Here is a 13919-nt window from a genome sequence, read left to right as displayed (position 1 = left end):
GAGATTACAGTGGGGCTAGAATGATTGGAAGTTTCTTGAAAACAGTGGGAATTGCTAAGCCTTGGAGAATGAGGAAGACTAGTCATGAAATAGTAGATAAAGAGGGAATTCCGGGGAACAAAAGCTGAGTGCAGGTGTGGAGAGAATGATAAACACAGTAGACTCAGGAACAGCAGGGAGAACAGAAATGTTGTACAAATCATGGGAAATGAGATCAGAGGAGTGCTAAATCCACTAAATCACAGACACTCTAGAATACCAAGCTAAACATGAGCCATGCTAGGGACTTTTCTTATGTTGATTTTCAACTCCAACTACCTTGAACCTCTGAACCACGATCTCATTCTTAGCCTTTTAGGTGAGAGTAATAAGACTGATCTACCACCTCTGGTTTTCTTTCTTTAGCTTCCAACACAAATATTGTATAATTTCAAGGTCAGCTTGCTTGGGTCTGGCTCAAGGTGTAAGGGGATTCTGGCTTATACCCATCTTCAGTGCTTGGTATTGTCACTTTGTCACCCAGTTATCCAGTGCAATTCGTGGTGATCTATGTGTTCTCTCTAGTGTTTATGGTAAGTTAGGGTCATCAAGGGGGGAGGGATAGAAAGGAGTTTCATCCTTGTCTCACGACTTCAAAAAAAGTAAAGGATGGTAGAGATGTAAATACTCTCAAGTATGGCATTTCTTCCCCTTAATACTTACCCCAGCGCTTTTAAATGAAATGCGTTAAACTAAATAAAGGAGTTTTCAATGGCTTTCATTTCCCCAGGCAGGGAGCCAGCTCCTGGTGCTCTTCCATCTGTCAAGGGAGTGTGGGCCTGTCACCCAGCTTAACACTTTCGTCCACATCCCCACTGACGACAAATATAGGCATCACCATAACGTCTTTGGCTATAGACTAAAATGTCCCCTGGGCTGCTTAAGCTGGATTTCAATTTTCCATGCATTTATCCAGCTTTTATTGGGCACCTCATATGTACCAAGCTATGCACATATAAAGAAATTTCAAAAGAAGACACAGCCCCTGACCTCAAGAAAGTTATAGGCTAGTGTGAAAGAATGACATGGAAACAAATAAGCGTGGGGCGCTGTCTAAATGCTAACACGAGGGATAACATTATATCAGGGATTCATGGAAGAGGGAGAGACCTACTTGCTGGTGTAAAAGTCAAGCACTTGGAGAAGAGCATGATGCTCAGCAGGTCCAGAGCACTCCCAGTGCACTTGGGATGGCATCACGTTCCCTCTGGTGAGCCGTGCTCTTCTCAGTGCTCCTGCTTCCCATGGAGGGGGCAGAACTGGCCACAAAAGCAAAAACAGGAAGTCCTTGGGGTAGGGGCTGTGATACTTTTGCATCCTGCCTCCTGTGTAAGCAGAACTTTTTCGCCTCGCAACGAATGGTGTTCTCCTGATCCAATGGGCTCAGTGCCTCCTTCAACGAATTAACTCCTCGGTGAGAAAAGCAGTTTCATGAGGAAACAACTGTTCAGAGCTCCTGCTATCATGTGGAAACCAAGTAACCATAGCAGCTCATGTGCTGTAACTGCCTTCCATGTATTTGACACTGTCTTTTCTTTTTGTAAACCATCTGGCACAAGTGTCATTGTATGGACCCAGGGCTTGGAAGCTCATTTTGCAATGTGCATGCTTACAATTTGGCTCATTTTGACTGATGGTGGAGTTTTATTAAGCAGTCTCTCTTTCCCTGCTGGGTCCCTTTGTGAGGGCTCCTCTGTTCCCTCTTGCACCATTTCCTTCTCTACCACACCAGGGCATGCTCAGCCATCGCTCTTGGGTGTGTGTTCTCCCAGGTCAGGGGACCACTGCAGTTTCCATTTGCAGATGTTTCTCTGCACCTGGGTTAGTTAAGTTCCTTAACTCTGTCTTGCAGCTCATGATAAGAAGATATAGTTATCATAAATATAGTATATATGTACTATTTATATAGAGGAGAGTTGTGAAAGTTTATTTCAAAATGATGCAAAAGAATTAGCAGATGAAAATATACTTACTTGATCTATGAAAACAGGCGAAATTCCCAGGAGTCATCCGGAAATGTGCTTTATGGACTTGTGGGAAGAATAAAAGGGCTTCCAGCAATAGGTCAGGTCCTCAATGACTGGTGCGAAAAACCCAGCGTAGGTTTGTGGGCAGTGTTTATAAGAGGCCCCCTCCAACTTTGGTGGTTTAGCCCAGTGGAAAGGGGAGGGTGCAGGGCAGGGACCCTATTGAATTTAATGTAGATTCTAGTGATTAATTTCAGAAAGTCTGGAAAACTCATGTATTTTCAAATTCTTTGGTTTTCTCTTCAATGTAGCTCACTTCTGAAAATTTGAGTAAGATTTGTTCAAATAAGTTTTCCACTCATGGCTGTTCCTCTTCCCCTTCTGGTACCCCTATAATTCAGATGTTGGAACATTTAAAGCTGTCCTAAAGGTTCCTAAGCCTCTCCTCGTTTTTTTGAATTCTTGTTTCTTCATTCTTTTCGTTTGGTCATTTTTTTCTTCCTTCTGGCCCACTTTCTTGCCAAGAATAAAATGAAGGAGAGAATCCTAGAAGCAGCAAGAGATAAGGGGACAGTCACCTACAAAGGAGTTCCCATCAGACTGCCAGCTGATTTCTCAAAAGACACCTTACAGGCAAGAAGGGGCTGGAAAGAAATACTCCAAGTCGTGAAATCCAAAGACCTACATCTAAGATTGATCTATCCAGCAAAGCTTTCATTTAGAATGGAAGGGCAAATAAAGTGCTTCTCAGAGAAGATCAAATTCAAAGAGTTCATCATCAGCAAGCCCTTATTATATGAAATGTTAAAGAGACTTATCTAAGAAAAAGAAGATAAAAAATATGAACAGTGAAAGGACAGCAAACTCACAGTTATTAACAACCATACCTAAAACAAAAGCAAACTAAAAGGACAGCTAGATCAGGAGCAGAACCATAGAAATGAAGATCACATGGAGGGTTAGCAACAGGGGAGTGGGAGGAGGAGAAGTGGAGAGAAGGTACAGAAAATAAGTAGCATAGATGGTAGGTAGAAAATAGATAGGGGGGAGGGCAAGAATAGTATGGAAAATATAGAATCTAAAGAACTTGAGACATGTGGTCATGAACTAAAGGGGGGAGAATGGTGGGGGAGGGGGTGCAGGGTGGAGGGGAATGAAGGGGGGAAGTAGAACAACTGTAATGGCATAATCAATAAAATATATTTAAAAAATAAAATAATGATAAGAAAAAAATTTGAGTAAGAAACAGAATTAGATGCGGGAATCTTTTTTTTTTTTTAATCAAAGACAGGAATCAGCAAATTGTGGCCCACAGGCCAAATCTAGTGATCTCCCTATATTTATAAATAAAGTTTTATCGGCACACAGCCACACCCATCCAGTTATATATGTATATATTGCATATGCCACTGTTGTGCTGTAATGGCAGAATTGAGTAGTTGGGACAGGGACAGTATAGCCTTCAAAGCCTACAGGATTAACTGTCTGGCCATTTACAGTAAAAGTTTGCTGACCGCTGTCCTAAGACCCCATCCCTTCTCTGTGCCTCAGCTTCCTCATCTGTACAGGAAAAGATTAGAACTATGAACTCTGTGTTTCTCTCACAATCCTGGGATTCTGAGTTTCCTTTTGAAGCTCACAAGTTCTCAAACTGCCACCGTGAGAAACAGGAGAATAAAATGGAAGTAAATTTGTTTACTATCTGAGGAGGGGCCCTTGCTGTGCATATCTCCTCATATGGCAGTGTCCACATCATTTTTTGATTAGACACCTGGATTTTCTCCAGGGGCTGGTTGCATGTTAAGTAAAGAAATCCCAGTCCATCCACAAAGAGAAGCAGAGAGCGCAGCAGAATCAAGGCTGCTCCTGTTCCCCTGTTTGCTCTGAGGAAGTCTCAATCAGCTCTGCACCCACTGGAAATCAGATGTAAACAACTATTAAGGATCTGGCCGGAGTTAAAAGGGAAATGCAGTACTTTGATTGGTGCTCTGTCTCAAGCTGCTCCGAGGACGGTAGCAGAACTTGAAAGGAGGTACCTTTTCTTTCTTTCTTTTTTTTTAATCCTACTGGAGGATTTTTAAAAATTGGTTTTAGAGAGAGAGGAAGGGAATGAGAGAGAGAAACATCAATCAGTTGCCTCCCATACAAGCTCAGACAGGGGATCAAACCTGCAACCTAGATATGCCCTGCCTGGAAATGGAACCCACAGCCGTTTGGTGTACGGGGACAATGTTCCAACCAACTGAGCGACCCGCCCAGGGCCAGGTACCCTTTCAGTATGCTCTTCTGTCTTTCAACTTGCTCAGCAGTATGAATCCACACTGGACATACAAGCACCTCTGAAAACATGTTACATAAAATGCCTCTGTTTCCTTCAACACTAGCCTGCAGCGAGTGTGTTTTGTAACTAACTGATAGGCATCCAACGGGCCCCACTGACTGAATCAGTGCACAGGCTGACTGATTCGGGCAGGTAAATTTGGGTCCTTCCCAATGCATGTCAAAGGAAGCTAGGGAGAACTCCGCAGTTCTGTCATTCGAACACACTTTACTCAGATGGTCTGCTGGTTTGCCACCTGCTAAAATCTTAACATAAGCCCACTTCTGAACCGTAGCTGAAGAAGCAGTGCATGCAGATGAAGAGAGCACAGTGATTTGCAACTTTTTGGAGGGAACAGAGGTTTTCAATTTTTGTTACTTGGAATCCTCCTTGTTATCCAGGGGCTTCGTTTTCTTCCTCTAATATGAGGTTTCTTAAGTGGATGCTTTGGCAGACTGCTAGGTCTTGTTTATAGGGGTGAGTGTGTATCTGTGTGTAAGCACACACACATTGAGAGACAGGGAGAATATGAATGTATCTTAAAATCTGAAAATTCAGTCATCTTCCTCAGTTGCATTAGAATTAGCATTCCCTTTTATATCCTCTTAAGAGCAAGCATCTTTGCTTGTTCTTTTTTCCTCACTCCTTTATCCTTTGGTGGAAACAACAGTTTCTTAAGGCAGTGAGCAAGTGGCAAAAAAGTAGAAAAAAATACTTGAGTATGTAATGGGGTGGTGCACAGCACTACAGTTCACATACAGTGTCTCTTTTAGCTGTTTAGTTAGAACACTATTCTCTAATTAGTGTTTACCATATATTTCACTCCATCTCATTTAGCACAAATAAAGAGTGCTAAAAGTAGTCTCTTGAGGTCAGTGATGGTTCAAAGGGGCACCACTGTTCCCAGAGGAGTATTTGGAAGTGGGCGAGACAATTTGAGGTTGTTTCAATGAGACAGAGTCCAAGTAGCACCAACCAAGGGAGCCCAGAGATGCCCTCCGCAAACACGAGACAGTCCCCAGCAATGATGAATTGTCCCATGTCTCAGCAGATGTTCAAGGGAACGAAAACTGTTACCTTTATCTGAGTCTGCAGTCAAACTTCATGTTGTATATGAGCACAAAGCATCTCTTACGTAATGTTGATAGACCCCATTTGACAGCAGAACAAATACTATATAAATCAAAGGAAGTCGGTACTTCATTTTCTTCCAAACTCTGCCCAGAGGTTCCCTCTTTTGGAAAACCACACCACTGAGAGCAATGCCGCTTGTGGATTCTGGCATCTTCAGTACAATACAACCGTATAATTTGTACCTGTTTCAACAAAAATTCCAAGTACTTCCTTTTATCTCCTAGTGCATGACACCCACATATATACAAATTGAAATATATAGTATTTTATTATAAATTATGTTCTTTGCCTTTCTCTTTTATATTGCAGTTAAAACATGACATTGATTTTTTTTAATCATGTGTGCAAGTTAGCAGTCAACAAACTTTAGTCTTTACCTGGAGACTCTGATGACTCTCCCACTTGGCTCCCTGGCTGGACAGAACCTCTGCAGCCTCTGCTTTGAAGTCACTTCTCCCTTTGTCTGCTGCCCCAGAACAGATGAGCTGGCTTCCTACTCAGCTGTGTCTGGATCTTCTCAAGGGCTAGGGGAACATCTGGGCTCTATCTGAGCCACGTGGGACATCCAAATCCTGGGAAATTTACTTGACTTTGATCCTCCTGGAATGGGGTGTCTCTCCAGAGCCTCAAATAGGTTTTTCATCCCTCTTCCCCATTTGTTTCTAAAGTCCCCTCGCCCCACTGTCAGCTCCAGGAGAAGTGGACTTCTCTTTTACTTGTCCTGTATCATAAACCCTCTTGCGTCACAGAGCTGCAAGCCTCAGGGGTCTTATTGCCACAGGCAGAAAACATATCTTCTGTCTATCGTGGGAAGGCATTAGAGCTAAGCAGTTGCAGCTTATATGGAAGCCAAAGGAATTCAGTAGGTCCCCTCTCTACAAAAAGCATTGCTTTCCAACTCATTGTCTGTACCATTCTCTCTAACCCAGAACGATGAGTCTGAAAAGGGAGACTGAAAAAACAAGATTCAAAGAAAGGAAATTTGAATAAAGGCTTAATGTTTACCTTACACTGGCCAAGTGACAAGTGTGGTTGAAATCACATTCTTTTCCTCCATTATGACTAAGAGCTGAAATCTGAATGCAGTGTAATTAGCAAAAATATTGACACAAATATATGTATCACCTATACTGGGCAATGTATACCCACATAGGAAGGAATCGCGCCAGTTCACCCATCAACTGTCTTACATGCCAAAGATTATTCTGAGGCCATGTCAGTATGAGCTCACAGATCCTCGTGATACGTTCCGGTTTCTTGGGATTTCAACCCCTTCTCCCTATGATGTCAGAAGCCCTCACCGTGATTATTTATATTTTTATTTTCATTTCATGGGACCCGAGGAAACAAATGTTTGATTGCACCCTTCCCACTTCCAGGTAGCCCTTTCAACAAACTCCCTACCTCTCCAGTCCTAAGAGCTCTGTGCACATGTGAGATTTTTTTGCCTGACTGATAGATGAGATCAGCCTCGTCTCAGTTCCAGCAGAGAGTGTGTGTGTCTGTGTGTCTGTGTGTAGGGGCTGGTGAGAAGAAGAGGTAAGTCAGAGGTAGAGATAAATAAAGGGCATTCAAATAAGCTTAAATACATAATTATGGTCTATTTCTCTTAAATAGAAACATCCTGAGTGCTCTTAATAACACTCTGTGGTAGTATGTTGACAGGTTAATGATCTAATTGAACAAAAGGAGTGAGAGGGCTGCTGCTGAATTTTTTTAGTAGGACTTTTGGGTAGGAAAAGATTACTGTGTGTCTATTCACCCTTCTTGCTTAGACATTCAGGACACAGTACTTTACTGCTCTTATCTCAGTCTCTCTTCCTTGTTTTTCTTTAGCTCAACAGAATTCACCAAAAATCCATGAAGGCTGGTGGGCATACAAGGAGGTGGTCCAGGGAAGCTTTGTTCCAGGTAAAGCATATTTATTCTTATTTTTAAGCAAAGAATCTGAATGAAATATGGTATTAGTACATGGCATGGAATGTATTGCAAAAGACAGAATAGTCTGACTTACGTGTTGTATGAACACTCCATCCAGAGAACGTTTATTGAGTGAATGGCAGTTTAACCATGGCCGTGTTTTTCCATCTGAGTCCACATCCCAAGGGCCTCCCACCTACAGAGGGCGCTGTCAGAGAGAGAAAGGGATGGAGGATCAAGGGTTGCAGCTCTGTCTGCTGGAATTTGGTTAAGTGAGAAAGAGCCTTTTCTTCACGTTAATGAAACAGGAAGTCTGGAAAGGCTGGCCATGGCAAAGAGTCCTGCTGGGATGCATGCTGTCCCTGATGTCACTTCAGGAGCATCCATGGTCAGGACTCAGCAGATTGGACCAAGCGCCAGCTAAAAATAACAAGCAAAGAAGATGCCATCAGCATAGGGGAATTGAGAGGAGAACTGAAGACAGTGTGAAGCCAGAAACAAACTTTAGTTTAGGAGCAAGAGGGAGAGCCCTTGCCTTTTTCTCCCACTCTTATCCTGACTGTGGTCCTCCCCCTTTGGCTGTGGTGATTAAAACTTTAGTGGGGAAAGAAGCAAGGGAAAGAGCAAGAATCTTATAGAGAAAAATGGAAGGGAAGGCAGGTGAGCTATTTCAAACTATTTTAACTGCTTAAAAGAAGGTATGAGAAGGTAAAAAAGAAAGCTCTCTGGAGGAGCCAAGGTGGGGTCCTCGCTCATGCCCTGGGAACACAGGACCCCAAGGGCCACTGAGGGCCAACCTGTCCACTGAGGTTTTTGTATTTGGAAGCAAATGGAAAGAACTGTGCTCTGTGTTGCCTGGCGCATTCTTCACAGTGATGTCTTCTTTTCCTGTCCTTACGTAGAATGTATTATATTAGCTGCATCGAGCTAAGCAAGTTACCAAACTCCTCTGAGCGTCACTTTTCTCACCTGTTTGTGTGACAATACCACATGCTCTTGGAGCTTTTCAATAGGAGGAGAGCAGACATGGGGAGGGAGAGTGAGTGACCCAGGAAAAAGCTCACTGGCTGCCAAATAGCCTCATAAACTGTATTACTAACTTCCTAAATTCACTATGGTACATTTATTCCTTGGCTCAGTGGGATAGAAACTGGACTTGATTAATTCTCCCAGAAATTAGCAGGTTTCTGATAATCTTATAATGACTTAACTGATACAAGCAGTGTTCATATGGCACCTAGAGATACATGATATTTTAGCATTACAACTGGGAATGGGCCTTTCCAATGGATAGAATGCTTGCATATTTTTTTTTCTGGGGAACTTGCTTCTTATATTCAAGATATCCTGGAAATCACATTCATAATTATATTCTCGTGCTTTTGGGTTATGGAATTAGAGCAACAAAGGGCATTTCTCCAGGTTACAGTAAGTCTTGTGAAACTAAAGTAGACTGATTCTAATATTGTCTGTAGTGACTAAAATGCTCATGGATGATACTGGATAAGCTGTAGAATATTTCTTTTCTGGCCCACTTTGTTACGATATCCCCTCTGTTGAGACATTCATTATGTGTGTTCAGGGCCGTGTTTTGAGGTTGTTGTTGCTTCTAAAATAATCATAGGAAAGAAATTTTACCTTTCCTTGATGCATTACTTTAAGAGTTGAACTTTCCCTCATTTGCAGTTTCAAATGGGATAATACGTATAAAACCCACTCTATGGGATGCAGAAGGTGTGGCGTTGTAGGCATGGGCTCCGGAATCACACCCGAGGTTGAGTCCAGGTTTTAGGGCTTCCTACTGGTGTGATTGTCAGCACATGGCCTACTCACTCTTGGCCCCTGAGTTGTCATCTGGTAAAGTCTGGATAAAGACTAAATCAGCTTCGGGAGGCTTGTGACAATTGAATTATATAATGCAGATAAAGTGCTAATGGTAACGTCTGGTGCATGGTGTGAGTCAGTACCTCTCAGTCTCCTTGGTGTGACTGTCATCCCTTTATCAACAACACCATAACTGGATATTTGCTACTTCTCTGCTTGAGCAAAGGCAGAGAGCTGCACTTTGGAAAATATAAGATTACAAATGAAGGTCTCTCCTGATGCCTAAAATACAGAAGGTGCTTAGGAAGTGTTCCTTGAATTTCCCTACACAGTGGCCAACTGGGGAAATGACTTTATCATCCTCCGCGTTTAACACTCCTGATGACCTGCAGCTTCCTGGTAAAGAAGACTGGCATTTGATAATTTCACTTCCTAAACTTCGGGGCCTTCAACTCTGCTAAAAAAGAAATAGGAGTCATAAGAATTTTGAATTTCATAAGTGGACCTGAGGCTCTAACATTGACAGACTCCAGATGACCTGCTTTATCTGAGTAGTGCTTTAGGGCAGACAGTGGACCTTTTATCTCTTATTAAGAATGAGAGTGTTCTTTAGTTTGCCACTGGGATTTTTTTTTCAGGTTATGGATGTGTTAAAGAGAAGAGAATTTTGAATGACTGGGCTACTTGGACAAGTATTATTGTCCCGTACGTTCTTTACAAGACTGTCTAGAAGTAACTGTCAGTTGGAATAACAGTTGTGAATCTATGACTTCAATAAAGCATGTGCTGAATAGAAGTGTGTGGTTTCTGTAGCATTAACAAGTACAAGGTTGCACAAGCAGAGCTATCTTTGATCAATTTGGTTGCATTTATGGAGCAGTCACCTGTTGTTGAGCACCATGCAAGGGGCTGTTGGTAAAGAGGTACCAATGCATGATTTTTATTCAAGGGTTAACCCACAGTCTAAGGAGGAAGATAAGCCATAAACCCATGACTTGGTATAACAAGGGCTCTGGCAGGAGTGATAGAACATGTAAGGAAGGCCATAACGGTCCCAGCGGGAAGGCTCACTTGGTTGGAGCATCATCTTGTGCACTGAAGGTTGAGGGTCTGATCCCCAGTGAGGGTGCACACAGGAGGCAACCGATGTTTCTCTCTCACATTGATGTTTCTCTCTGTCTCTCTTTCTGTCACTTTCACTCTCTCTCTCTCCTTGTGTTATAATCAATAAACACATCATCAAGTGAGGATTTTTTTTAAAAGGCCAGAAAGTATTGAGATTCTGCCTGCCTAATGTCTAACCGACTTTGCCATTCACCCACTTAAATTTGTACTTCCATCCAACCCCACCTATAGTCACAGTCTGCCTTGTAGGCAGAGCCTTGATTTTGTCCAATTGTTCACCCTCCACACAGCCATGTGCTCAGGGAAGGAGCACCACCCCAGCCCCAAAAGGTTACTCTTGGCTGATATCTATAACAATCGTGATGATTCCAGCCTCTTTCCTGACAGTAATTAATTTAGACATCATAATGGCTAATATTATGTGTCCACTTGGCTTGTCCACATTACCCAGATATTTGCTCAACTATTATTCTAGATGTTTCTGCAAAGACAGTTTTTAGATGAAATGAACATTTACATCAGTAGACTTTGAGTAAGTAAAACAGATCATCCTCTGTAAAATTGGTCGGCCTTATCCAATCAATTGAAGGCCTTAAGAGAAGAAGATGGAGATCTCCCAAGAAAGAGGGAACCGTGCTCCCAGAAGCCTTTGGTTCTCACGCTGCAACACCCATACTCCCCTGGGTCTCCAGCCTGCCCACCTGCCCTGCAAATCCCAGATTTGTCAGTTTCTACAATCAAATGAGCCAGTTCCTTAAAATAAATCTCTCTCTCCACACACCCCCACATACCCACACGCATCCTATCAGTTTTGTTGCTCAGGAAAACCGTGATTAATATACTCACACAGACATGAACATATGACAAACAGTTCTACCAATGGCTTGCAAGGGAAAGCCTGCTAAACAAACTTGGAAACAGAAGCTACACTTGGAAACAAAAGCCACAGAACAGAAAGTTGGAAGGAATCCACATCTTTATGGCCCATTGAGCATTGAATTAAGTATGGAATCACCTCTGCATTGATTTTTCTTAAGCAAGAAAACAAGCCTCTTATTGTTGGAGCCACTTCGAATCAGGCTTTCTGTCACTTGCAGCCCAAGGCATTCTTCCAGGTTTAGGTTTCTCAGTACAAGGCGCGGAAGGAAGGAAGTTGGAACTAGGTCTTGACGATGTTTAGGATTACTCCGAGTGGAGAAGCAGGAGAGGGTGGGGAATATCAGAGTAAATTACAGCGCTGGTGAAGAAGGTTGAAAATGCTCTGTGGGCTCGGGGCTGAGGGTATTCCGAGTGTCCGAAGGGCAGGGAACACAGTGCAGCCTGATGAGGGAGAAGGCCGACAAGTTCCTCAGGGGTCAGGCTGTGAACCTGTTGGAGTTCCAGTTTCAAGAGTTCCAATTACAATCCCTTTAAAATTAGGGAAATTGGAGGGCATTTCTAAGCTCTAGAGAGTCACAGTCAAATGTGCACTTTAATGGGGATATACTCTATTTCGATGAGGATATCACAGGCAGAAGGATCCATGAGATGTTTTTTTTTCTTTCTTTTTTTTTATCATCCAGGGAACAGATGGTAAGCACCTATACTAAGACTGTGAAAATGGGAAAAATGGGTTAATTGTGGGGTTTGTTTAGTAGCATTTAAAGTATATATCTCTCTCACACATGTATATAACACATTTATAATTTAGCATAAATATATACACACATTTCACACATTTCAGAAAAATTTGTGCCACATACTGTCTATTCACATTTCATCCATCCAAAACAGTAGGGAAATTGGGCATTCTCTTCAAAGGAGGCACTATTTTAGGAGCTGGGATTTTGAAAAGACATGACCTCGAACTTCTTGGAGCTTACAGTCTTGTGGAAGAGACAGTTCACTAGAAGTAATAAGAGCCTCTCCCACTCACCCCCTGGCACCTGCTTCACATGGCAGTATTTGGATGGGGAGTTGCCTTCTCCCTTTTCACACTAAGACACCCGAATCTGGAGCTCGTTTCCATTTTAAAGCTTTAAATCGTTACACTTGGCATATATATATTTTTCCAACTTTATGAAATCCTAGAACAGGAACCTCTCCTGCATTCCTCCTGCTCCGGAAGATCACTCCAGGTTGCTGAACCTAAACTCTTCAGCTCTCTCATCCAGCAAGCTCCCTTTGAACGCCTGCTTTCAACATGGCCAGACTTGGTCTTTGGTGGGTAAAGACATGAGGAGGTTCCTCTGTGGCCTCCAGGAGCTGAGGACAATGGAATAGAAGTGGATAAATGCCTGTCACCTCATAGTGTTTCCCAGACTGCCCGAAAGGGTGTTTGGGGCTCCCCAGTGTCAGAGGGCTTCCCAGAAAAGTCATTGCTTAACTGAGTCCCAAAAGGTAACGTGTATGATTCTACTGGAAGAAGAAGGTATTTCAGAGAGGGGAACAAGATGGGCAAAGGCCAGGAGCCTGGGAAGAAAGAGACTTGCTGGAGTAAGATGAGCTCAAGGGACTTAGGACTGAAGAGGGCAACCAGGGCTCCATCAGGGGAGGCTGTACCTGCTGTGAGTTTGGATTTACCATAAAGGTGTTGGGCCCCAGGGGAGAGATTGCAAACAGTGAAGAATTCGGGATGAGAGATACAGGAGATATGAACTAAGATAGGAGCTCTGGGGACTATGGAGAGGGTCCAGTGTCTGGGGACAGAAACCTTGTCTCCTTCTACTCCCTGCCCATTCAGGTCATAGCGCAAATGCCTATAGCAGGGATTCATTATTTCCTAAATCAACTTGGATCAGAACAGAAGAATCATTGCCTCGTGAAGCCAGGTGTAAACCATCATCATTGCCATCCCCATCATCACCACCACCACCACCATCATCATCACCATCATCGTCATCATCATCATCATCATCATCATCAAAATAAGCACAGCACTACAAACTGTAGTATGTCCTATCAAAGGCTCTGAGAAATCCAGGGAGAATAGTAATTCAGAGATCAGAAGAGACCTTCCCACAGAAGCTGAGATGCAGAGTTACCAAGGAGAGAACCAGGAAAGAGCAGACTTAGGGGACTGTTCCAGGCAGAGGTACAAGCCTCAGGAAAGGCTCAGAGGCACGCATGGGCATGATGGACAAATGAAACAGAACCAGATTCACCATGGCCAGGGTGCAGAGTGACAGAGGCTGTGTGCTGTGAGATCAGAGGTGGTCAGAAGCCAGATCACACTTCATGTGAGCCACACTTCAACAGTCTGTGTCAAGATCTGAGAAACGGTGGGAGCACAATAAACAGTTATAACCAACTTTCTCTTTTTTGGAGATCTGACTGACACCACGGGTCATGAAACTGAGTTCCCACTGTCTGAATGATTAATAAAGGGACTCCTAGCTTCATTTCTGATCAGGATGGAATGAGAGATCACCTTGACTCTCGGCTCCCTCCTCTTCCGTGTTCTTTAAAATAGAGTTAGAAATGGTTTGCCCAGGCCAATCCAGTCCTTCAACTTGCAATTTCCAAACCTTTCTCGTCGGGTAGTTTTAAAACCTTCAGATTGTCAGATGAGAATAATTACACCTGTTGTGCAACACCTGTGTTGTTCAAAA

The 13919-nt window shown here is 43.0% G+C and overlaps 1 protein-coding gene across 2 annotated transcripts in view; it reads left to right on the top strand.

The window, feature by feature from the left end:
* Positions 1–13919, top strand: part of CA10 (carbonic anhydrase 10) — a 449583-nt gene that overhangs the window by 60533 nt on the left and 375131 nt on the right. For both annotated transcript variants that reach the window (XM_053673299.1, XM_037129593.2), the window contains exon 2: positions 7297–7371. In XM_053673299.1, the coding sequence (XP_053529274.1) occupies positions 7297–7371 (75 nt within the window). The remainder of the gene's footprint in view (positions 1–7296; positions 7372–13919) is intronic.

The sequence above is a fragment of the Artibeus jamaicensis genome, unplaced genomic scaffold, assembly GCF_021234435.1.
Source record: "Artibeus jamaicensis isolate MK-2021 breed Jamaican fruit bat unplaced genomic scaffold, CSHL_Jam_final contig_1998, whole genome shotgun sequence".
Lineage (NCBI taxonomy): Eukaryota > Metazoa > Chordata > Mammalia > Chiroptera > Phyllostomidae > Artibeus > Artibeus jamaicensis.
The sequence above is the reverse complement of the archived record's forward strand: the minus strand, read 5'-3'. Positions and strand labels throughout refer to the sequence as shown.